This window comes from Embiotoca jacksoni, unplaced genomic scaffold, assembly GCF_022577435.1.
Source record: "Embiotoca jacksoni isolate LCO1_2020_lvr unplaced genomic scaffold, fEmbJac1.0.p SCAF_7, whole genome shotgun sequence".
Taxonomy (NCBI): Eukaryota; Metazoa; Chordata; class Actinopteri; family Embiotocidae; genus Embiotoca; species Embiotoca jacksoni.
Genome location: NW_027185425.1, coordinates 13,735,008 through 13,760,657, shown reverse-complemented (window position 1 = coordinate 13,760,657; position 25,650 = coordinate 13,735,008). Strand labels below are relative to the sequence as shown.

Genomic DNA, 25,650 nt, shown 5'->3' with positions numbered 1-25,650 from the left:
TAATTATGCCCATGTAGAGCTCCCTTCTTACATTTTAGTCAGTATAAGTACTAAAAAAAGAAAGTATATAATTATAACTGTTGTCTTCTACAACCCCACTTAATATAATATAAATTTTAAAAAAAAAGGTATTTTGTGAATGGCATCATATGAAGACAGAAAATCCATACGTATGTAAATTAACTTATTTGGTAGTCTTGTGCAAGAAACTGTTATAATGTGGGAGAATTATGATCTGAGTTTGCCATGCTGATAAGTGGACGACCAGAATCAGATTTTATGTTTGGCTACTGGTAGCACTACAGAACAGGCTCAAATGTGCTGTCCATGACATCAAATGAAAATATTCATCAAACCTATTTTCAAAATTCAACTTGGCTAGATCAGATATAGTGAGTTAATGATGCATGACGATCGTATCAGCAACCACAAGTTCATCTTTTCTGATTAGCAGTGCACAAAAACCTAATGAGCACAGGTTGGTGGCAAACATTATTACCAAAAATAATTTAAGAAAAGGCTTTGACCAGTGGAAGGATTACTTTTTTTTCATTCAAATGTTTGTTGTAAGTTTTGACAGGTTTATACACAAAAGGGGCGTCACAATTTACCAGTATTGATGATAACCATGAAACACATTTTTTTTTAATATTGACAATATGGTGACAATACCAACGCCACTATATCTGCTTTACACTGTCACTCTGAATGGTGCTCTTGCCATGCTCTGTTCAACTAACAAGAGTGGATTCTTCTCATCGAGCTTCCCTTTTAGTCAATTGCCCGAGTTGTCATTTAGATAGAGCACAACATTAAATAAGGCTCTCACCTGGATGGATCTTATAGATGAGACCCATTCGCTGATGCCTCATCAGCATGTACGACTAAAATAGGGATATATATTCCACGTTCCTACCTTGTCCACTTGGAGACATAATATCTTTGTTTGTCCTCATTGAAATGTTCCAAAACTGCATGTTTTTTGATAAATCAATGTTTCTATCCACCAGTTATACACATGTGATTTGATTGCTTAATTCTCAAAAGTTACAAAGCAAGAAGGCATGCTAGGAAATGTTAATTTGCCTTTTCACTGATCTCACACCCTGTTGATCTTTCTGGGCGGGACACTAAAGAGCAGCCTTGTCAGTGGGTTGATACATTCTATGGCACCGTGGCCCTTCTTTGCTTTTCAATCAAGCCACCAAACTGTACAAACATATCACAGTTGCTGTTTTTGGTTGAAAGGTTAAACGTTCCTCTTTCTTTTAACAGCCTAATATGTTTCTTTTGCAAATATATATTTTTTGGAATACTGTGATTTTGTAGTTTTCTTTGACACTTCCCCTCCCCCCAAGCACATGACATATTGCAAACGAATATGCATTTCCTAGCATGTCCCCTTCTGTAACTTTTTAGAAAAAAAAACAACCAAATTTGATGAGTGTGATGGTAGAAATAACTTTAATAATAATAATAAAAAAATGTATATAACATGCAGCTTTGAAACTTTTTAAGAAAGACAAAAAGAGGTTTTGACACATACACAAGGTGAGAAGGTGGTGAATAGCAGCCACAACAATTTTTAAATCAGCCTAGGCTGAAAGATTCAGACTAGAAATCAAATATTTATCCAATCAATGTGAAGACCACACCTATGTGGTCTTTGAAATCAATGGACCTTAGTAAGCGGGCATGTTTCATATCGAGGAGAAACCAGTGATAACGAGCAGTGCGTCCCACAATTATCCGTTCCCTTAAAATGAAACACCTCTACTAATAGGATAATCATAATTATTTTGATAACATTTTCAATCAGTATTACAATTATATCGTAATTGTGAATTATTTTGGCCACGGTCATCATTTTGTGAAAATCTGATATTGTGGCAGCGCTAATAAAGACTTTAATGTAAAGAGAAATTGCATATAATATGACAGGAACCAAGACAAAGCCAAAAATGTCATGATATAAATTGATAAACACCTCCTAACAAAACGATGGTGGGAGGTGGATGTTATGCTTTTCTCACTGTGGGGAATTCATTTTGTTGATTTGCATGACAACTTATGCAAATCATGTCAGTCACAATTTTCCAATTACAATACTTGAGGCGCAGTACGACTCATGAGCTCGCTGCAGTTTTAACATGTATGCCTTGTCTGGATTTAACATTGTGGAAGGGGACGCGCAGACTCAGAAACAGACTCATTGTGGCTTTTGTTCCACTGCTGGCATAATTTATAATTATTCCAGTCATACTTTGGATTGATCAAGCAATAACAATGGGATATTTATCATTTTCAAAAGTTACTTGACAGTCACTTCATTTTATGAATGAGAGAAATTCTCAAATGGAAACTGTGTCTGTTATGCCTCTGAACCATTCATCTTTATATTTGGATGGAATACTAATCAATAAGTTTTTATTGTTTACCAAAAGAATACATGGAAATACATATTCAGCATCATAGGGTATACGCAATTCTATTGCAGCTCTCCCTTGATAATAACTCCATCATTTTTTTATTAATAATTGCTCTAGGCTCAAACACCATATGATATGCATTCTCTCCAGTACTTTCCAAAAATTCATTATCACGTTTGCCGGCGTAAAATGTTTGCTTTTAGAACTCAACAATTGCTTTGATCTGATAATAGAAACAGATACTGGCTGTTTGTTGCATCTGCGTCATGTAGGGCACATCATTGCTGGTGGTGTTTGCCTCCATCAGAATGACTCCAAATTGAACATAAACATACCTGCAGCTCCAGGAGAAGAAAAGCAGAATCGCATCAAGCAATGAGGATGGGTCGACCGGCTGAGCACTTTCAGCCGTGATCGGAGACCGAAGTGCAGACCTGCAGCCCACCTCCTGTTTGTATCTTCACCGTTGAATCAGTCACAGCCGAATACGGGTGAAATAAATGATATTAGTCTGACAAAACTGCGAGGAATATTAAAACATTTCAGTCACCACGGGGATAAACTAATCAATATATTCAGCTGTGTGGACTGCATGAGCAATGGATTTTAACCTGTCAATCTGGGATGAAATGTGGGATGGAGATGCTCTGTTGAAAACAGGATAAATGAAACAGATACTGATGTCAACAATATCTACATTTTTTTTTTAACCAATTGACTTCAAGTCTAGTTCTTCAAATCCTAATCTATACTTACAATAGAAGCCTTCCACACACACACACACACACACACACACACACACACACACACACACATTTCTTTTTACACATACATTTTGTAGAAGAAGAGGAAATTGCTGTGTTTTTGACAAAACTCAAACAGAAACCACATCTATTTGGCTGGAATTGACTAATTTATATTCATTGGACTCGTCTTGACCCGAAGAACTCTGCAGAAAAACGATTTGCTGATACACCAACCGAGTTCAAGAGTCAGAGTCAAACAGAAACAAAACAAAAACATAAAGACAGACAAGACAGAAAAAAAACCAATATGGTAGCAGAGAATCTTTGGTATTTGCCCTCAAACTAAAGAAATACATTCCCTTTAGCTGTCATCTATTGGACTGTAAAGCGCAGACGTTTTTCTTGTGCACTATTTGTTTCCCAGCTTAGGCAAATCCCTGGCATATTTTTCCAGCCTGTGTTGATTTTGCTGTTTTTTTCTTTTCTTTTTTTCCTCTATGTTGCTGCAGTCACGTTTTTCTTCCTTGATTTCACCCTTTCCTTTTGTTTTCTCCTGTTCATCCCTGGGAGACACACAGCATAGCAATCTAATTAGTTATCCAAACACCTTGTGAAACGTGATAATGGATAAAGCACCACATATTTTGCACGCATGCCCACAGACAGACAGACACACACACACACACACACACACACACACAAACAAATGCCTATGTGCACACCAGCCGCGCTGAGTCGAAAGGATTTGCCTCGCAATGTTATTAGACACTTGTTGCATGTGACCAGTTGCACTTGTGCTTATGTAGTTGTTGGAAAGTCAAAGGTTAACTCTACATTTTCAGCTTTAAACATTCTGTCATCAATTCCATCATGAAGGATGTCTGTTGAATCTACAAACACTACGGCGCAGGAATGTTGAGGAGTGAGGTAAAACGCATTAATGTGGTCTCTATATACCCAAAAAGACACATAATTAAGACATAGACGGCATTAATGTGAAGAACTACAGACAGGGAGCGACTAAAAGAGAGCTCGTCCACAGTCTGCAGGAACGAGACGAATGGCATGTGAATAGTTGGTGTGAGCCTGAAGCTAATTCTAGATCCAGTGTTGTTTTTTCCGGTAGACACACACAAATACACCCCTGCCGTCCCCTCCTCCTCCCCTTCCCCCTCCTCCTCCGCCTCCGCTCTCTTCCCTCGCCGCCGTCTCCCTCCCTCTGCTCCTCTTTGATCATCCTTGCCACAGAGAGGAAAGAAGAGCGAAGGGTAGAAAGTCCAAAGCATTGGTTGGGGCGCTCCATCGGCCACTGTGTCCCTGTTAGCCCTGCTGGCTGATCAGATCTTCTGCCCAACCTTGTTCTGGAGTTTATTAGTGGCATCCCTCCGCAGAGCGAGGGAGAAACTGAAGACGCCAGCGAGAGGTGGAGGGAGAGAGCGAGAGAGCGAGATAGGAGTGCAAATCATGAAATTTTTACTGTAGATTCTGAGCTTCATGCAGTCTTTGGAAGAAACCTCAGGCAAAGACTTAAAGCCTGCAGGAATGCATCAATGCACAGACACACAAACACACTCCTGATCCACCGAGTCATTTATGAACAATTCATGTTTCAGACACAACATGACCAGACGTATGTGGACACCTGGATATCAAACCCATATCATCTTTGCTTTTGTACTGTCAGGTGCTAATGTTACGTGACAGGGACTGGCTCGTGGTGGGCGCTCCAATTCTTTCTAAAGATGCTGGAGGTCAAGGATCTGTTCACAGCACTTAAGTTGTTCCAAAGTCAGAAAACCATTTATTTATGGGTCTGGCTTCATTCACAGTGATGTTGAGGCATCAAATTGCTGGCACAGAGTTAAAGCTGTTTAAACATCATACGCTGTAGCATTGATATTTCTCTTTCCTGGAAGTAACCACGTAAAACTTTTTACCTTTGAACACTGCCCACATCTCCGATTTATTCTGTGATTCAAATAGGTCTGACGGTAGGTCTGTGCACTGATTGTATGCCAACTGTATTTCTATCAAGGATATGAAAGAACAGTCGTCCAGTAGAAAACTTTATAATGTAGGCAGCAGTACAAATGTTTTAATCCTTACCTCCTGAAAGAGTGAGTGCATGTACACGTTGTTGTAAGCCACTTCACAAACTAGCAATTATAAAATCTGCACTTTTCTTTTCAGAAAATGTTAATGTCTCTTAGCAAGTCCTACTGTTGCTTCAGTGTCAACTGTAATTGCCATTTGTGGGGATGGGAAGTCACTCAGTGCTCCAGAAACACAAATTGAAAAACATGAACCCAATCAGGCCCGTCGCCAGGATAAAGTGACTGAGGGGGCAGTTAAAAATGGCGAGGGGCCAAATCTTTTTAGTAAAACAGCAGGTTGCCATGGCAATATTGTGGCATTTTGACAAGATGCAAAAAAAAAAAAAAAAAAAAAAAATCATACTTTTTTTTTTAATGTGTTTGTGCATCATGGCCATAATATGAAATTGGAACATTTGGGTCATATTTTCAGATCACCACAATAAATTGTGCTGTTTAATGAAATTCATTGATTTAACTATGTAATAGCTTCTGAAAGCCTAAATAAAAATAACCCAAGACCTCTCTTTTAAAATTAAATAATACATTTAATCGACAGCCAGGATTAAACCCGAGAACGTCCTTGTACAACACAGGGTTCAAACCAGAATTTGTGATGACTGCTAAAATCAACAATATAAAGGCCAATTGCATCTGGTCTCTGCTCCGACCACACCTCTCTCTCTCTCTCTCTCTCCCTCTCTCTCTCTCTCTCTCTCTCCCTCTCCCTGTCTCCTTCTCTCCCTCTCTCTCCCTCTGTCTCTCTCTCCCTCTCTCTCCTGCCCTCTCTCTCTCTGTCTCTCTCTGTCTCTTTCCCTCTCTCTCCCTTCCTCTCCCTCTCCCCATCTCTCTCCCTCTCTCTCTCCCTCTCTCTCCCCGTCTCTCTCCCCCTCCCTGTCTATCTCCCTCTCTCACGCTCTTTCTTGTTGACAGAGACTTTACTTTGTTGTCTCTTCCATTCTGGGGATCGGTACAATGAATTAAATCAGAATTAGGGTCGCAAAGTTCTATTTACAACCACGAAAAGCAAGCGAGGCTGATCTGAAGTGATGTGTTCTATCGCTAGCTTAATTTCAGGGGACAGCGCCTCGCGGGCCCCTGCAAATACTCTAAACGTAGCCTGTCTGTCTCCGACATGCCAAACCAGCAGAAGAGAGGCTTGATTATATCACAAGCTTCAGACATTTTATGAGGAAAAAACTTCAAAGATGGTGTTTCATTGTTTTCATTATTTTCTGGGTTTTTTTTTAAATATTTTTTATGTGTTAGTTTATATAAAATTTACACAGAGGGGGTGGAGGGGGGGGTGGGGAGGGGGAACTTAGAAGTCTCGTGGTGCTGGGTCTGAACACAATGTAAGACTTTATGAAAGCAATGGCTCCACTATATTGGGCTTAAAAACACACTTCATGTCCACATACTACAGCCAGAGACAACATGCAAGTGAAAACCTCAACTGGTGGAAGAGGAATCGGGTGTGTGCTATACTAAGTGGAAAATGGCTGCATGTGTCTTTTTTTAATCTGAGCGATTCTGGGAAAGGCAACATTGCGCTTACCCAAGCCTACATGAGCGGGCTTTTGTTTGTTTTTCTCTCACTTACATTCCCATCATCCTCGCACCACTACTCTTGGCCAACTCTTGTGTGTCACACATCAAAAATACTTGTCAGGCTGATTCATCCACACATTATCGACTCGTCTTTGCACATAGGTGTTATATAACCTATTTATGTTGGTATAACTGGACTTTTGCACCACTACTGTTGTCAAATGAGTATTTACACAACAGCTATGATTACAGCTCCCAAATGTAACAATATAAGAATAATCTTTTATTTTCCTTTTGTGTGCCTGTCCTCCTTCTTGCAGGATTTATTTCACCTTGCTTCCTCTTGGCTTTCATTTAACTCCCTTATGTTTGTCCTTTCTCTCTCCTTGATCATTTACATCCTCTTTGTGTGTCATAATTGCTCTGTGCACTCACACACTATTCAGTACACACACACATAAACACATAGACTCATACACTGGCGAGTAAACAACAGGCTACCACTTAGCTTTGTCACTTTTCCTAGGGGCCATAGTGGCACAGCATTGAATTAGTTTTATTTTATCCCTAATTGTTTTCTGCCTGAGGATTATTGTAGAGCGATTTGTGCGGAGCAGAGGGAAAACACAGCGGCCGCATGAGCGTCACCTTGTTCCATTTGTCAGCCTTGATTTGTTTGCTGTAAGTGTAATTGACTTATGTCTCTACATAAGGGGGAACAAATGAACAAATAATTCATTTCTGTTTTACTTTGGTAATCATTTAAGGATTTCTTATTGAGGCTTCCAATCATTGAGCTTTTTATTTGTCCGGGAATGCACATCTGTCAGTGGTATTAGATTATTTCCCGTGTGATTTACATTTGTGTATACAAGCAGGAAATTCAAAAGAAGAATTGTTGTTGAGGTTCTAAGTATTAAAGACCCATTAAGGCACCATTCATGGTCTTTTGCACTACTTACTTAATATCCTGTATAAAGGGGGCAACTCACTACTGTTGTCTTAGAGGTATCTGTGGTGCTGGAAGATGCAGATAGCATCAGGACAATGTAATGCACTGTTAATGGAGCGCAGATAGCCTGCAGATAAACCAGTCACGCTCACTTGCTGACTGGTAGACACTCCAGGAGAAGTAAATCTTTGTGTGTGTGTGTGTGTGTGTGTGTGTGTGTGTGTGTGTGTGTGTGTGTGTGTGTGTGTGTGTGTGTGTGTAAGCCATTCCACCATACTTACTTCAAACCTTAAGGTCGAATTAGATGAAAGAAATAGATCTAATTTAAGACAATGGAGCACTTATCTCTGATAAAGCCATCGCTTCAGTGCTCCACAACTCCCCCACTCATTCACACTCACTCATCCTTTGATTACTTTCGTTATTTTGCACAGAAAATGAGGCAGATGCGGAAGTGCCTTAAGCTGCAATTCAACTGAGTGCCGCTAGAGGTTTGCTCCAAAAAGACTCCAGCTCCATAGACTCCCATTCAGCTAGTCTCATAAAATTCTCAGCCAATACAATTTCTCCATACGTTATGTCTGTGTTGTTAGCTAAAGTCACTCCTTCTTATTCGTTTTCTGGCTGTCCATCTGAAAATAATCCAGTAATTAATTAGAAAATAAGGCTCAAAAAGCTGTGTTTTTGGGGGTGTGTCTGTTTGATTGACAGGCCTGTGGTGCAGTCAGGTTACAGCTATCAGTGGTTGGGATGTAGTATCGCCGTGTTTCCAATCAGATCAAGTCAGATCCACCTCTTGCTCCCCCCCAACTTGTCCAAATATGGTCACTACCGGCTCCAAACTGTTCGGGACTAGCAAGATGGCGTCGGCCAAAATCCGAACTCGAGGCTTCGTAACGGCCGTTCACAAACCAGTGGTTGACGTCACTGCTTGTTGCCGCTTGGTTCAGACACGATAAATTGTCCACTTTTGTCTAAATTGCATCAGTTTCTTCTTTCACACTTCATTCTCTCTCGGCCCAGAATTTCAGATTCTCCTTTTTTGCTGTTTAGGTTTTTTTTGCATTTTGTCTATTTTTAACAGCCAAATACCCCTCACACACTTCTGTTTACTTGTTCGTATTTACTCCGGAGCACTTCATGTGTTCAAATCTCCTCAAGTCACTGCTAATATTTTCTCCTCCCACCTCTATCTTCTTCCTCCTCTCACCTTCCCTTTCCGCTCCTTCTATCAGCATCGCTCTCTGCCTCTCTTCCTCCAGAGACGCTGGTTTGTTAATGACTTCACTGCAGTTTGTCTCTCCGTCGGACCTGACTGTGGCTGATTATCTCCACCATCAGCATTCAGCGTCAGAGACATCTGAGACACTCTCCCGCCTTTACAGCGTTTCAGCAGCGATCCGCAAATACCTTGTGATGTCACACACGGGCATGAATATTGATGATCAGCTGCATGCTACAGCTCGTCTCTCCTCACAAGACAGACAGCTGGAATTAGCGTTTTCGAGTCAAAAATACGTCAGCCGTGTTTGAAATATTGATGGGTTGTGGGATCTGTGGGAAGCTGTATATGAGGTTTACAAATCGTCGCTGCCGCTATGAAGTCTCACCTTTGTTGTGGCTCTGCAAGCTTCCTGGATCTTATCATTCACAGTTTAAACTGGCAGAAATCTGTTTGCAGAAAGTAAAAAAGTGGCATGTAAAGTATATACAGTCCGTGTCATCAACGTCTTTAGAGGTTGTAATTCTCTCTTTGCCTGCAGATCTACTAACCACCATGATTACTGGTAATACGCTTTAAGTACCAGGATTTTTAAACTGAAACTGAGAGCGCTGAAGGCAACTCTATCAAGGCCGGATCGTGCCCTTGGGCGAAGTGACGCGGTACATTACAGCTTACCCAACAAGAAAGGATGAGAAGGCTGATACAAATATGTTCTAATTGCTTGTGAAACTCGTCCTATTAACTGGGGGAATCAAATCATGTGTGTGGGAATGGAGTGCCATTTTAACCTCCACTGTGCTTACACGTTTAGCCTTTTTTTTTAGGACCAGGGATGAGTCATACACACACACACACCTACACTGAATGGCTTTAAAACCAGTAACACTTTAAGAATATTTCCTTTTGCTTAAAACATACGGAAGAGCTGCAACTGGAACCATTCATTTCTCCTTGTATGTGTGTGTGTGTGTGTGTGTGTGTGTGTGTGTGTGTGTGTGTGTGTGTGTGTGTGTGTGCTGCAGGGGCTTCAGGGGTTGCAGGGGCTGGGCACTAGTTCACATTACTACTCTTAGTGTGATAGGCAGTCAGTGGAGAGTTAGAGCTTACAGAGCACAACAGAGCAGCAGCCCCTGGCCTTGACCACTGACAAGTTATGGCTGCAGGGTCTCGTATAGGAAAGAATACACACACCGGCACAAACACACATAAAAACACACACACAGTTCGTCACTGTGCACTTCAACTCCCTCTCTCCCCATCTCTCTCTCTTACCACCCATCATTTATTGGCTAATGTCTCCCCTCTACTCCCTCTACTCAGCCATCAAAATCTTGCTGCTGTATCTATTTTTCTTTTTTTATCCTCTCTCTTCCCTTCTTCTGGGGGAAAATCAGCTGTCTCAGCACTGTGCTTACCTTCCACCCTGATAACACACACACACACACACACACACACACACACACACACACACACACACACACACACACACACACACACACACACACACACACACACACACACACACATTGACTGAGTGAATAAGATTAAAAGGACGAATGACCTGATTTAGTCTCTGTCTGTTTACAGCTGTAAACATGCATACATTTGGACGGGAGATCTCAAACACACCCGCACAAAAATGTTCAAATGAATAAAAACAGAAAAGAAAAAGAAAAGTGCATGTGCGTGTTTGTGTGTGAATCCCTGAATAGCTGTGAAGCCTAATGAAGGAGTTTCTCACCATGACTCATTCGCGCTCAACTTTTTTTTTATACATTCCCAAGTACTGAGGTATATCTTTCTCTCTCACCTTCCTGCTAATCATATTCTGCCCTTTTTCTCGCACCTGTTCTTCAACGCTGCCATCTCCTCATTACAATACTTCTAGATTCTTTTTCCCATGCAGCCATCTTCCCACACTGTTCCTCTGTCGCCCCGTCTCATTCCCATGGGTAGTGGTGGGATAATTGGAAGCAGAGGTTCTTCATTGAGATGATACGAAGGCCAGTCAGCTGGAAAACCCTTTTAATAGACCTCTGCTCTCTTCATACACCCCCCCCCCCCCACACACACACCCCACACACACACACACACACACACACGTGCTTACGCAAACACTTACACACACATCTACAGCATATACTCTTCACCGTGGATGCAGCCATGCACACATCCACCTATATTCCTAATTTCTGACATTACTCAGAATTTCCAATAATAGAAACAGGCAATGATTTCCCATATCTGCTATTTTTCTTTTCTCTCTCTCCTTCCTTTGTCACTCACTGTCTCTCATCATCCCTCAATCAGTTTACCACTCACTTGAGACACCTGTGTTACAAATCCATTCTTTTGTGTCGCTCAGTTGCAATCATATCTCGCATCTTTTCCTTGATAACAGGCAATCCCCTAGCTGTCCCCCCCCCCCCCCCCCCCCCCCACAAGACTGGCTGCACGCCTCAGATTGCTGCAGCCCATATCGCATTGCAATATTTAATCTACGTTCGCATGTGAAGCCAGCTTCTGTGTGTTTTCTGACAGGATCCATTTTGTTTTCTCTTTGCCTGGAAAAATGATTCAGGGCCGTATCTAGCTCATGCCAGATGATCACGATGTGGATGCTGCGAGAATCCCTCTTAGTTTGTCGACCGCTCCTCTCCTCAGCCCCCTCCATCATACCCCCTATCACCCCCCCACCCCCTCCTCCCCCCTCCTTCCCTTCACCGCAGTGCGCTGCTGAACCAAGATGGCTGCCTTCCAACTCAATTTGCGGTCAGCGAAGGGGCTATTTGCATGAACATGTGTCCCATCGTTTAGCTGATATCCCACTGTGACAATCTCACACACAGGAGTGAAATCACGCATATATTAAAGCCCTCTCCCCTTTTTGGTCCAATTCATCTCTCCGCACTGGTGTTTTGCAATTTTCCCCACCTCCAATGTGGTACTTAAGGATTAAGCAAGAAAACACTGAGGCCCCTCTTAATGCCCGAGAGATAAAAGGGAAGGATGTAATAGATTTTAAGGAATGGGATGCACATGCAGTGAGAGAGCACATGAGGGAGCAGGAAATTAAAGCGACGCCGGGGAAGGGACATTTCAAGGATGAGCTAAAAGTTAGGTGTGCAACTTTGTCCTTAATTAGAATCTGTAAATCAGGGATGTATGGCACACACACACACACGCACGCGCACGCACGCACACACACACACACACACACACACACACACACACACACACACACACACACACACACATCTACGAGCAGGTGAATCCACCTGTGGTGACTGGCAACAAATGAACATGGACACCTGTTTTTTAATTAGCATGTGTGAGTGAATGTGAGTAGCGCTAGTAGGTGGGTGGCAAACATGTTAACTGGATTTAATAGCTGTACCTGGTAAAGCTGCTGCTGAAAGCATTTGACAAGGCTCATTACTCAAAACTGTTACTTTAGTTTCTGACAGAAGTGGAGTCAAACCTGTGATGATGTTCTCATTCAAACTAAGATTAAATGTACTGAAACTAGTCCAGCTGGTAATTAACAGTCATAGTGATAGAGCACACATCTTTTGTTTGGTTTACAATCCGAACATTTTAATTAGCATTATGCAGAGGGAGTATTTGGATAGTTGGACTCTCAGCAAATTTCCATCAGGTTCATAAAATTATTTCATATAAACTGGTTTTAATCTTTAGTAAAACACATTTAGCACAACTCAAATCACGTTTTATCCACCATGTTTGTTTGTTTAAAAAAATAAATCATTCATATTTCACTTGCAAAAGCATGAACACATCCCTTTATGTGACAACAAAAAAAGTATTTGGAAGAATTTTCAAACTTATTCCATCACTAATGTGCACAACATGCAATGTGAACTTCAGTGTGAATGACTTTATACATCCACTATGATAAATTACCTTAGAACTGCTAAATTCTAAATTGTTAAAAACAGATGCAAACATGCCAAAGACAACTGAGCCCAGAGGAAAGGTCAAGTATCTTGTGCTTACACTCAATTTGCCAAATCATTTTCCACTGTTGGGTATGGTGTCAAAAAGTTGTAATACAAATTATGGTCTTGTGACTGATATCAGAAGGCACACAGGCAGACCCTGAAAGACCAGCAGCAGATTAGACTTCATTGTGAGTGACATACAGAAAAACAGGAAAGAAACTGCAGCAAGGGAAACCATTCATAGGCTCACATAATAGACACCAGCTTTTGTGTTCATATTCAACCCATGGATCTGAGTGTATAAAGTTATATGGAGAAAACCAGGGGGAAGATTGACAACCAGACTGCACTTAGAGTACAAGTTTACTTGGAAGTGGAGATATTCTGAATGTCAATAATTCCACCAAAAAAGTTATCCAAGTGATGGATGTGGAACTTCAAGCAGCACAATGATCCAAAACATGTGAGCTGCTGAAATTATATTTTGCTCAGGATGAACTCAGGCCTCCCAGAACTTGCACTGCCAGTAGAGAAGCCACCATTAATTATGCAGTGTGTCTAATTTGGGAAATTATAAGATATTTGACTACAGCTGGGCACCATCAGCTGGGATGTCGTGTTACCCCGGAAGTGCGATGAAAACAAACACTACTAAATTGCTATTTTAGCAAATAGTTATCCCAATAAATATAATCCTAAGGCATTCATAAATATATATTACACATTTAGTTTTAGTTATTGCTTGGAGTTTATCTTGTGTTTAATTGCAATTGTTAACAGAAATCAATATTTTTATATAAACTCTAGCAGTTGCGGTGGTAGTGGTATACATTAAAATATGAAAGTTAGATAAATACCGAAGCATCAGGATGTAAGCATCATTTTACTCCTTCCTAGAAAGTAGGAACTAAAACAGTCCCAGCTCGAAGCCGAGTTTGAAGGTTATTTTATAAAGTTTTGCACAGACTCATAACAACGAAATTAAATTAATTATCTCAATTTATAATTTGTAATTTGATGTTATGTACATGTGTTATGCATATTATAGAAGGCACTTGACACTGACACATTCAAGGCAACCACTGCATTGTTCAATATGTTTACTATTGAGTACACAGGGTAATTGAATGAATATTGATCATAGAAGTTATTGGATCCTTGAGTTTCAACAATCAAAATAGTTTTTAGGTGTCCCAAATAATCAATGCTGAAGCTGTACTTTCCTGTTTTTATTTAAGGCTTAATATATTCAATTCTAATTATCTGTAAATAATCTCATTGCTGGTTTTATCAAACATCTGTTCCATATTTCCATACCTGCAGGAATCACTTCCAACCTTTTTGAACACTTTTATAATAAAGGCAATTTCCAAGGTTAAAAAAGTCGATCAAATATTGTTAATCGTAAAGCTAACAGTAGGATCACATATTTGTCACATGGGTCCAACATAAGTAAAATTGTGGAAATTTGAACAGTAAAATCCAACTTGGTTTTCATTAGCGTAAGACTGAAAGTGGCACAAGTCTCAGAGACACCCTCCCTCCCCGTGGCCCCCAGTCCTCCCCCCTTTTGGGCTGAGACGTGGCCAGTTGAATTTTACATCTTCAAGCTATTGAATGGTCATTAGAAATGATTGTTGACTCAGAGTCTGACGCTTTTGTGTTTGCTGTCTGAGCGGTTGTTTGTTCATTCCCACATTGGCTGCTGTGTTTCTAATTCCATGCGAATACATGTTTGCAGCTCCTCTGTCTCTACCGGTGGAGAGAAATCTGTCCTGTTGAGGTCTTGGCATTTTAATAATTTGTGGATGATTCAGAGCCTCGTTGTACAAAAAGTTATACTTGAATGCCTGAGGGAAACAGCTGACTTGATGGACGTGGGCATCATACCGGACCTTGCAACCAACTGTGCTGTTGATTGGATCTGTTTTTTTCTTTTGTTTTTTTTAGTCTGACTATTATTGTCCCTTTGTGCATTTGTTCTCAGGTTAACGGGGTTCCAGCTGCCTTCACCCATAGTGAGTACCGGCTCCAGGCTCACACTGTGGCTCCTGTCGGACTACGCGGTCAGCGGGCAGGGATTTAAAGCTATCTATGAAGGTAACGCAACTCTCATGTTATTTGTTTTTCAGCCAAAGGTAAAATTACCCTGTTATTTTCTTTCAGCAGATAGCGTTGGATAAAATAAAATTAAGCTCAAGTTCAAAGTACTTAAAACATACGCAACCACTTCTGAGATTTTAGTTTTCCTTAATTAATTGATATATCACTGTTCTCATGAGTAATTTATGCAAATAATGTAGAATATGATGGGATCTTTCAGCCACTGCTGGTGGTATCTTAATGAGAAGACTTAAATGCTACTGAGAAAAATCTTCTAAATATCCAGACATAAAGGGAAAAAAAACAAAGGAAGAAGGAGAAAATATGGTGTTACAGTATAGAGGCATAAGTGGCTACTGAATTAATTGCATCATCGCATGGTTTAATTTAAAGCCATTCTATCTAGGTAGGTTATCATCTCTCCTTTCCCTGGCCACGACTGGCAGTTTTATCATGGTGACATGGAATGCTTTATGACCCATGACGTGATGATATTAATGACAGCACTCTGCAATCCCATGCAGTAATAACAGTGAGCTCAGGGAGGAGAAATAAATAGAAGCATGTGACTAATTAGGCTAATTACCTGACTTGGGTTTGTCAGTCTTTTTGAGATATCGTGGATGTGGGGATGTGGCTCGTTGGAGCAACATCAAGAGACTCAAGAGGCCTAAGACCACATGGTGTGACTAGACTAAACCAAAGACAAAAGAGCAAAGAGACTGTTTGTTAACTCCGCTGGGAGGCAATTGGGGCATCGTGCCTTTGTTACTCACTAGTGGAAACAAAACTGTCAGACTTGAAAAGCCTCTGACCTTGGATGATGTAACCGTCTCTTGCTGTAAATATGTTTGCAGAACTTTGCAGGTAGCTATAGTAATTTAAGACTGTCAGGATTCATTTTCAGCTTTTACTTTCTTTGTTTTTGTACACATTCACTCACATGCACACACTGTACATTACATGGCACACACATACACCAATGAAGCTCTGGGACTACTATAAAATTACGCAAATCTTAAATTCTGTGGTGACTTTTGGCACCAGGGAGGATGGTTGAGGGATGCCAACCCTGTTGAGCACCACGGGAAACGAATGCAAAGCCATAATTACCTGTCACCCAACTTACATGGCACTGGGGAGACCAACTCCAATGACCCATGTCACATAGGAAAAGAGAGAGGCTCCGCTGTGCTGACATGTGGTGGTGCCCTGTAGGTTACAGTGAATGTTAATTGGAGAGTGAGGAATACAAGAGTTATGCAAAGCACAGCACCAGTTCACTGTTACTGAATGGATGAAGGACCACCCACGGTTGGTCTTTATTACACAGGATATGCATGTATGAATTTTAGCACTACTATCTGTTATTCCTCTGATGTGAAGCCACAAAAACAGCCCTTTATCTGCCTCTGTTCACTCAGTTCTACTATATTCTATTCTGCTCTACCTTTGAACGTCTTCCTCGCACCACACATTGGTTTTTGGCTTGAATGTACCACCAAAAATCTCACCTGGGCTCTTTGATATAAAGGCCGCAGATAATTCATGTCCATGTTGTGGTTAGGCTTATTTTTTCAAGTAGTAACTGATCAGAATTAACATGAGGCTTAAAAAAAAATCTGGTAAAAGCAGCCCAGGTAAACAAACAAGAAAATGCGTTCTTTGCATTGTATATGTAGATCAGAGGAATTACTAAGAAATTTCAAAGAAATAGGCCACTCTGGACATTTTCCGTGATTTATGTGTGTAGCAATATGTAAAAAAGTCAGTGAAGACATCAAAATAAATTTAAGGTTTTAATTTAATTTTGCTTAATTTCCACAGTAGATATTTTTCTTCCTTTTCTTTATCATTTGGCAAACTCATACCTGGAATCATCAGGAGTAATGTGAAGTTTCAAATGACTTGTCTGCAATTGAACTACCCAGGAAGCAGAAAAACACCCGGAGGATGTCACAGTAGCTGACACACAGCTTTGTGCTGCTTTCTTTAAAGTCGGTTTCGACCAGAAGCCACTGGCATAACGCCACTTTTCTGCTTTGATTTGATTAGTTCACAGTTAGAAATAGTGCACAATAAGCAGCAGGGAACCAGTCTGTGAACAGTCAATGACCAGAGATGATACATATTCAGTGATCTCACTGTGAATCATCACCAGTGTTTGTCAGGTGCTAATTTTGAATTATGTATAGGTGGAAAGTGTATTTACTATTTCAATAATTTCTCAGTAATGAGCTCTGCATGTCAGATTACTCTTTCCTTATTTTGTATTCTTTGTTTCCTCAATTCTTGTTTACTTAAGCAGTTAGTTACACTCCATTTGAGCCAAATATACTTATAAACAAATAGCTCTACACATGACCAGGCTTTGTGTTCTCCTCCAACTGCACAAGTCACCCTGTTTCATTGCAGTAAAATGTGATGGGCAACCACAAGCCTGTATGCATAATATATTTCTACATAATCTAATTTTATTGTCTCATAGAATGCACTTTTTATAATGGCATGTCAAGCTCATCCTTAGTAAAGCTACAGTATTCAATGGACGAAGTTATACCATAGCCAGACTGTCAATGATGTTTGTATTTGTGTGCATGTTTTTTATTTACATAGTTTTCTATTTTATATACTGCCAGCCATTTGGTTTTTATTCCTTTTGCTCCAGCTTAGCAGTGCAAGTGCAAGTCGTGGGAGTAATGTTTACCTCAGGAAAAGTAAACGTGTGAATAATGTACCTACTAAAGTAATACCAGCTGTGTGTAGGTTGCATTACCCCTAATGCATCTTGGTTGTGGCACAGTTGTGATGCAACTCTGTCTTGCCTCTGCTACAGTTACATTGGAAGTGTATGAGAAGTGATTTTTAAACTGAAAACTTCAGCTTACATTTTTTGGGAATTTGATTAAATGCATGAGCTAAGATTTATAATGTTAATAATGTTATAAACATATTTGCCAAAAATAAATAGAAGTAGGTACAAATTTATATAGTCCTGTGGATCCCATTAAAGTTGGGGCTGGTGGTTTTCTGTTAGAGTTGGCGGTTTTCTGGCTCCATAGGCTCCAATTCAACTTCTTTCATGAAATAAAGAATCAATAATATTTTTAAGTTATCGTTGTGTTGTTTCTAAACTTCCTCCTTGTCAGTTTTCTTATCAGGCTTAACATCTGAAGGCACGCGCCCACGTATCTGCATTTGTAAAACAGCTGATAGGAATGCCCTCTCTCTAAAATGACCTGTGATTGGCCAAAAGTCTCTGGTACAGGTTAGATTTAGCTAAAGCCTGAACAGAGAGCCAAGAGGAGGTGTAGAATTGTAGTGTTCTCTCAGGCCACTTGAATTGTAATATGCTCAAAGGCTATTATGGAATATTTGCAACAACCCTGCACCAGCTTTAAATTATCAAAGGATGTGTGCTAGCAGTTAGAAAAAAATGTCAGTGTTTGTAATGTAATCCTTCATGAGTAGAGGGAACATCTTGTTATGTTGTGATTTTATGGGGACACGTTTGAAATTCAGGCTATTTCAGTTAAGACAGATTCACGAAATGTATCTTGCTCCCTTTGTTTTATGCTAAAGCTATATGTCCCCTGATTGGACAGAACACACTGGCTTTGTTTCCAATAGAGGGGTTGTGCTTGACTGTTGTGGGAGGAGATCAGTGAACCTCTGCCTATGTTTTTGCACATGGGTGTGCACATATTTATCTGCCTGGCTTCGTATGTCAGAGGGGTAGATGCCATTGAGTCTACGTGTGTTGGTTTTACTCACTGGATGTCCTTCCATTTTATCAAATGGGATATATGTCTTTTCTTTTTAGCCTTATTGGCTTTTCTCAGCACAGGTTTTGGCAGTAATACCTCAGTACTCTACCACCTCTTTTTATTCAGACTGTGCCTACCATCCACCATTTTGGTGTGAGCCCGTCTCGTCTATATTAGATATCTGTTCTTTTTCAGCCCACACTGCAATAAGCCTAAGTGCTGCACAGTCCATCTCCCCAACACACTGCTGTAATGGCCGAGACCACTCTGGAATGTCTCCCCTCTCATCACCATGGCAACCATCAGACTCCCTTTTTTCATCTTATTCTTCTCTTTCTCTTCTCCATTTCTTTGCAAACTCTTTCTTCATGTTTAATCTGCAGCAACAGAGAAGGAGGCTAAAGGAGGCAAAGGGAATTAGAAACATTTGCTGAGCTTCTGAAAATATCTACTGGGAATAGAAGAGAACTCTTATCTCTTCATGTGTTACTGCAGTCCTCGCACTCAGCCATTGCCTGTTTTCTCACCATCTTTCTCCCTTCTTTCTCTACCTCTCCTCCCCCCCCTTATTTCTGTTGCCCCTTGAATCTCAACGTCAATGTCTCCCATAGTCTGTTGCATCTTCCCCAGCGTTATCGCTCGCTCTCTCCCTCTCTATCTTGAATATTAAAGTACTGTGATGATTATCCAGTCATGTGTTGCCAAGTTTCTCTTCCGTCTGTGTCTTAGTTGCATAGTCAATGTGCCTCCCAACTGGGTCATCTGAAGAAAAAAACACAGCCAGCCCTGCTGCATGCCTCAAGCAGTCTGCCATCTCAGCAAGTCACTGCAGGTGTCTGAAATAGAAAAAAAAAAAAGACATGCACATATTTTATGAAACATTTGAATTTACTCTTTATTAACCTTGTAGCCTTGCCTATATTCATATACTCAATTGTAATTAAATCCATATGGTAAATCTCAGATCTGCAGCTGAGTTTTGAGTGAATTATAAATATATATGAGCAGTGTATTGGCTGTGCTGTATTTGGGGTGGCTTCAAAAAAGAAACAAGTAAGAACCAATTAATCAATCAATCTATGATGGGTTTTCTGGAACGATAAGTCATCATAGGCAATCACTTTTTTTTTTCTTTCTGAAAGTGAGTAAAGGAGCAGCAGAGGTAGTCCTTCCAGCAACACAGATTTGTTTCTGCGTCCATCAGAGCTGATCTACAATAGTGTCTCTATATACTCCCCTTCAACCACCGCCGCCCTCTCCCCCCCGCATCCCTATTAGTTTGAGACAGAAAAGAGAGGGGGGATGACCAGATGAGGGTGATGAGAGAGCAGTGAAGCATGAGTGAGTCTAGCGCCTAATTGAAAAATGAGGCTCGTTCCCATAAGTTGGCCAAACTGAAAGAGTGGTGACAGAGAGTGGAGACCTGGATCAAATCCCACAATCGTAATTTTCTATTTACCCTCCACAGGGGGCAATGCAGATTTTACTCAGGGGTATAATATGACCCTGTTTGTGTTTGTGTCTAATTTAAAAGGAGGGGATGAGCGGGTTTTACAACATGCTGAGCACCAAAGAGATGCTTTCCTCGGATGTCGTCGCTGCTTACGTTGGTGAAATTGGCTTTGATTAGGAAAAAAAAAAAAATCACAAAAGTAATTGTTCTCCAAGGAGCAATTTACATTGATTGTTTGAATGATTTTGATTGCATATTCAGCAGCATTCACCTGCCATATTCCCGTCCTTTCTCTATTGAGGCATACAGGCTTCTCACAGTATAGTCTGTTTTTTTAAAGATTATGTTTGGCTACAAACAATGCAGTCCACATTTGAAAAAAAAATTGACCCCAGGAGCCTGAAAGAGCAAAACGATTAACAAAAACAAACACAAAGATCAAGCCTTTAACATGTAAATGTACATGTAAGTACAAATTACCATAAAGCAAAAGGGTTTCAGGCTGGCTGTGGACTTCTCTTTAGAGGAAGACTGTGGCTATTTCACATACAACATATGCATGGTTGTATTATGTGTCTGCTGATATTAACCAGTGGTTGAAAAAAACTGAAGCTTGCAGAGGGCTAGAACACAATTTCAGGTTCTTGTTATCTTTAGAGTTTAGACTGATTAATGGGGTCAGAAAAAATGTTTCTTCACATTTATTACTGTTGTAATGGAATTTGCACAGATAAAGTTGCGACTCAAAACAAAACAAATTAGGAAAGATGTAGCTGTTCAGCAAATAAATAAAATACGTTTGTGTTCTCTGGCTCTCTGTCAGGAACCCGGAAAAGCCGTGACCACTTTAAATGTCAACATGGTTTCGAGCTGTCAGTGGCTGCATTAGGCAGTTTTTTTTTTAGAAGAGACGCAGTTGAATATCTTGTGTTAAGAATGCATCTCTGACAAACTTAAATATGTGAGCCCAAACACTGTCTGCTCTTTGCGGTTTAACTACCTTCCTGTCTTCCTTGACTCCTCTCTGGGCAGAACCATTAAAAAAATGCACTTTGTCTGGTGTATATATGTGTGTAGGTGTGTGTGTTTGGGTGGGGTGGAGAGTGGGGGATTAGAGCAAGTGTATGTATGGACGCACACACAGCAGTTTTTCCTCAGCTCTGAAAACTAGAAGTCTGAAGCCTCTGTGTTTATATGCTAATCAGTTTCTCTGCGTTCACCCTTTCTGTCTCTTTTTCACAGATTTTCAAACTGCCTTTTCTCATGTGCTTGAAAGTTTCCATTTAGTCTTAATGAGGGTGGAACAGAATAAACTACTACTATTTATTATCAATAATAATACCTTAATTTTACCTTACTTAATTGTGAGGATTTTAGTTGGCATGTTGTGGCATGACAACCAAACCTCTAATTATACTGAAAGTGTAAAAGGGATGGTTGAAACGAGCAGTGAAGTTTTATTTTTGATATCGTTGACGTAAAATGAGTCCCAGAACAAATATTGTATTCTTAGTTCCACTGTTGGCTGTTTGGATTATTTAAGAGCGCTGCGTACCTCTCAGGAAGTCAGATAGAATAGATGTGAACACATTTAACTGAACCCAGCCCAGAATTAACTCACACCTTTTCAATTCAGTAACAGTTGCTGGAGGTGTGTGTGTCTTTAAATAGCTGCAACTTCACAGTCAGCACAAAACAGGTCAGATAGAATAACCCCCATAGAGTACTGCTCACACACATGCTTCTTCACTTTGATATCGTTTAAGTGTATTTCCTGCTTGATTGTTTAGGGATTGTTCTTTTCACTCCATTTCTCCAGGGATGGCTAAATGTATGCTTAGTGTAGCTCAGAAATATCATATTTTACTCCATTATGATCATTTGAAAAACTAGTTAGTCAAAGGTTTTAAAATCCGTAAATATTATTTTGCAGATGCCTACAGACTTTTCCACCATCCAGTTTCTGTGTGTTTGCAGGCAAATCAAAATTACATTTAACTGATATCTGCTCTCCCACAAGTAGTGCTTCAGTGCTGTCTGTCCATGTAAACCATATGGTGAGATTCTGACCTGGACTTTCTGCACACAGAGCGGTGTATGTTTTCACATGTGTCAACTAGACCCAGATAATCTGACTTGTATCTCTCACGTTTTATACAAGGTAAAATGCTGGCCTTGTGAAATATTTTCTGAAACTCTCTAAAGAATTTGTTTTTGATAAGGGATTCTATATAGGACAACCTTGCAAGAACTCTATGAACCCTTCTGACAGAACTACTAATCTATGAAACACGAGCTTGAGTAAAACTTTAAAATGCTACTGCTGTTGCTGTAATTGATTGCAAAGTGCATCACTGTTTTTCAAAGAAGCCAAAGCAATCTTTTTTTTCAACACAAAAGTCACAAAAACTCACAATGGTTCTGGTCTGACACCAAATCGCACATCTGCCTACACAACAGCAGACGGCTTTGCTAATTTTGTGATCAAGACAAAGACAAATCAAGAAGTACTCGTAGCAACAACTTGTTCCTATCTGTATGTTGGGTGGTACTATGTTTGTTCACGTGCTGCAGCTCCAGCTCTGGCGAGAATGCCACAATGACAGATATACTGAGAGCAGAAGAAGGCCAAGGACAAGTTTTTACTATTAGAATAGGGTTCAGGAGACTGAACTTAGCTAATGTTAAATGGAAGCCCAGCTATTATGGCTGTAATTTCATTGCATGTATTTACACATTTTCTTGGAAAATATGGGCTGTCTGGCGCGTCTGGGTAAGCAGAGCTTCCGCTCTGGCAGATTGTAGCTATTATAGTGTCTGGCATGGGAATCGGCCGCCAGCGTGTCTGACCGTTAAATGATTCTGACACTTAATTAATGGCTGATTGTTGTGCGGCAGTTCTCCGTCAGCCTAATGAAGACTGTTTCAGCTCACACACACACACACACGCTTACATAAACACACACACACACACACACACACGTCTCACATGCACACTGACTTTCACAAGCCCACACTCTACATTAATTTTCCAATGCACTACAAACCTTCAGATGATTTTCAAGAAATGTTGATGAATTTAATATTCATAATTATGTTTTCATTAGTGTATAATGACTTGAAACTAAGAATCGTTAGAAGGGTAGTGGTGCTCAGATGGTTGCTGTCCGCAACCTCACCGCTAGATGCCACTAAATCCTACCAATCGATCATTACATTTTTATATAAAAAAAAAATAATTTAGGACAAATATGAGAAAAATAATCTGCTCTGGTTCCATTTCTGTCTCTCTTTCTATCTCATATCCTCTGAAGTCCCAGTTTCATTTTTTTGACTACTGAACAATCTAAATTATTCGTACACTTGTCTGGAGAGTAACGTAACACATCTGCTCCTTAGACTTAGTTCAAGTGTTATCATGCATTATATTGTTCCTAACCTAAAATGACTGATATGGTTTGGGTTACAATAGTTATTCAGCAGTTGAAATACTTCCAGCAGTCTCTTTGCACGCCTCACATTATTTTAATATTTGATGTTGAATCCCACATCTGAGCCTATTTGGCATATTTTTCATATTTTCTTGATTGTTGTTCTCTTTTTATAGAGATGACATGAACTAAGAGAGCTTTTGACAGTTTCCATTGCCCATCAAGTCATTGCCAGGCATGTCTTTTCTGCACAGAACTTCAAGACACACTCATTTTGTTTTGGTCTCTACCCTGATTCCTTCTTGCCCTCTATTTGTTTTCTGGGTGAATGGGCAGCAAGACAAGGTCTAGTCTGCGGTCAGGACAAGTTGTTGTTTGGCTCTGCAGATAAAGGGTGCAAAACAACACTCCCGCACCAAAGACACACACAGACACACGAATGCATCTGCACACCGAAGCGCTACAAGCGCACCCATTCACACAAGTGGACACAAGCATGCACACTCAAACATAGCATCCTCAGCGCAGTGGAGCATGCACAGTAAGGTCATCATTCTCTGTGACCCCGTGGCTTTGGGTGAGTTTGTTTGCAGTGTCTCAGAGTGTGTGCACATGACCGCCAATAACAACAGGTTCCTATAACTGCCTGTGTGGGCGAATACATACCGTACCTATTTAGGTAGGTAGGTAGGTAGGTATGTACTTTATTAATCCCCGAGGGGAATTTTTTTTTTCTCCCTAATTATACAACCGTGTACAAAAGTAAACATTAAACAGTCCAGATTATAAAATATCGAGTCCAACAGGCTTCTTTTTGTTATGATGACAATTAAGAAACATTCAGTTTTTATTATTAGATTTACTTTTCTAGACTAAATTAATTAAAAAAGACAGCTATTACCTCTTACTTTGTAGTCATTACTTGTACTATCTTTTTTTTCAAAACTGAAGGTTAAAGAACACGAGCTTCATTCACCTGGATATCAGAAAGAAAATGTGAGCGAGAGATTATTTGGAAACTGAAGCTGGCAGTGTGTCCCTGTATCAGATACATATTCAATCACTATTTAAGTAAATATATGTGTAAATGTATTCTGGGCCTACTCCATTGATAACAGATGGTTTATAAAGGGGAAATACTCCATTATTCCATAAGCGTCCATTCTGATTTATGTTATCTTTATAAAATCTAAGGTAGTATTGATGTATTCCTCATCCCTGACATGTGCTTAAATTGGGATGTAATGTGAATAGGTATTTCAGATCATTGCTCTCTGCTTCTTTTTCCAGTAATGCAAAACATATTGTGTTATAGGTATCAAAATGTGTCATGTGCCTCTCGCTTTATTCAAATAATTATATTTGATTTTCATTTCTGTTTTGCTACTCACACTTTTTACTGGCTTATTTTTTAATTATCTGACTTGTTCAAGAAAATTAAAAACGGCTAGTCTAAAAAAAAAATCTGTGCACCTGAACAAAAAGGATAATGTATGTTAAACATACATTTAGGGCTGCTGGAGGGCAACGCAGCAGCGCTCCACCAATTTTTTTCTCCAAGTGAGGAAATAAAATGTTGGTAGTTCTCTCGATCCGCTCCCGTTTTCCCCTTTAAAGTTACTGCATTACACTGTTACACTTAAGTCTATTGCACAAACACTCAGGAACCTAGTGGGAAATATTTGTCTTCATTCATACAGCCCTGTTCATTTCTCTCTCTGACATTCTAACATCGGCAATTTGAATCTTCTTAACTGTCCATTTTCTACACTTTTCATCCAGTTGTCCTTTTTGTGTTGCGACTGAAATCTTTGTTATTATATGTAAACTTGTGGCTACACAACCTCAGAAACAATGGCACAACTTAACTGTTACTTTGGGCATGTCACAGCTGCGCTCAATTCGCACTACGCACCTGATGCTAAAACTTAAAAAGCT

The 25,650-nt window shown here is 40.1% G+C and overlaps 1 protein-coding gene across 1 annotated transcript in view; it reads left to right on the top strand.

Annotated features, from left to right (window-relative positions):
* Window positions 1–25,650, top strand: part of csmd2 (CUB and Sushi multiple domains 2) — a 248,411-nt gene that overhangs the window by 24,888 nt on the left and 197,873 nt on the right. Inside the window, exon 3 of the mRNA XM_069177064.1 lies at window positions 14,946–15,058. Within this exon, the coding sequence (XP_069033165.1) occupies window positions 14,946–15,058 (113 nt within the window). The remainder of the gene's footprint in view (window positions 1–14,945; window positions 15,059–25,650) is intronic.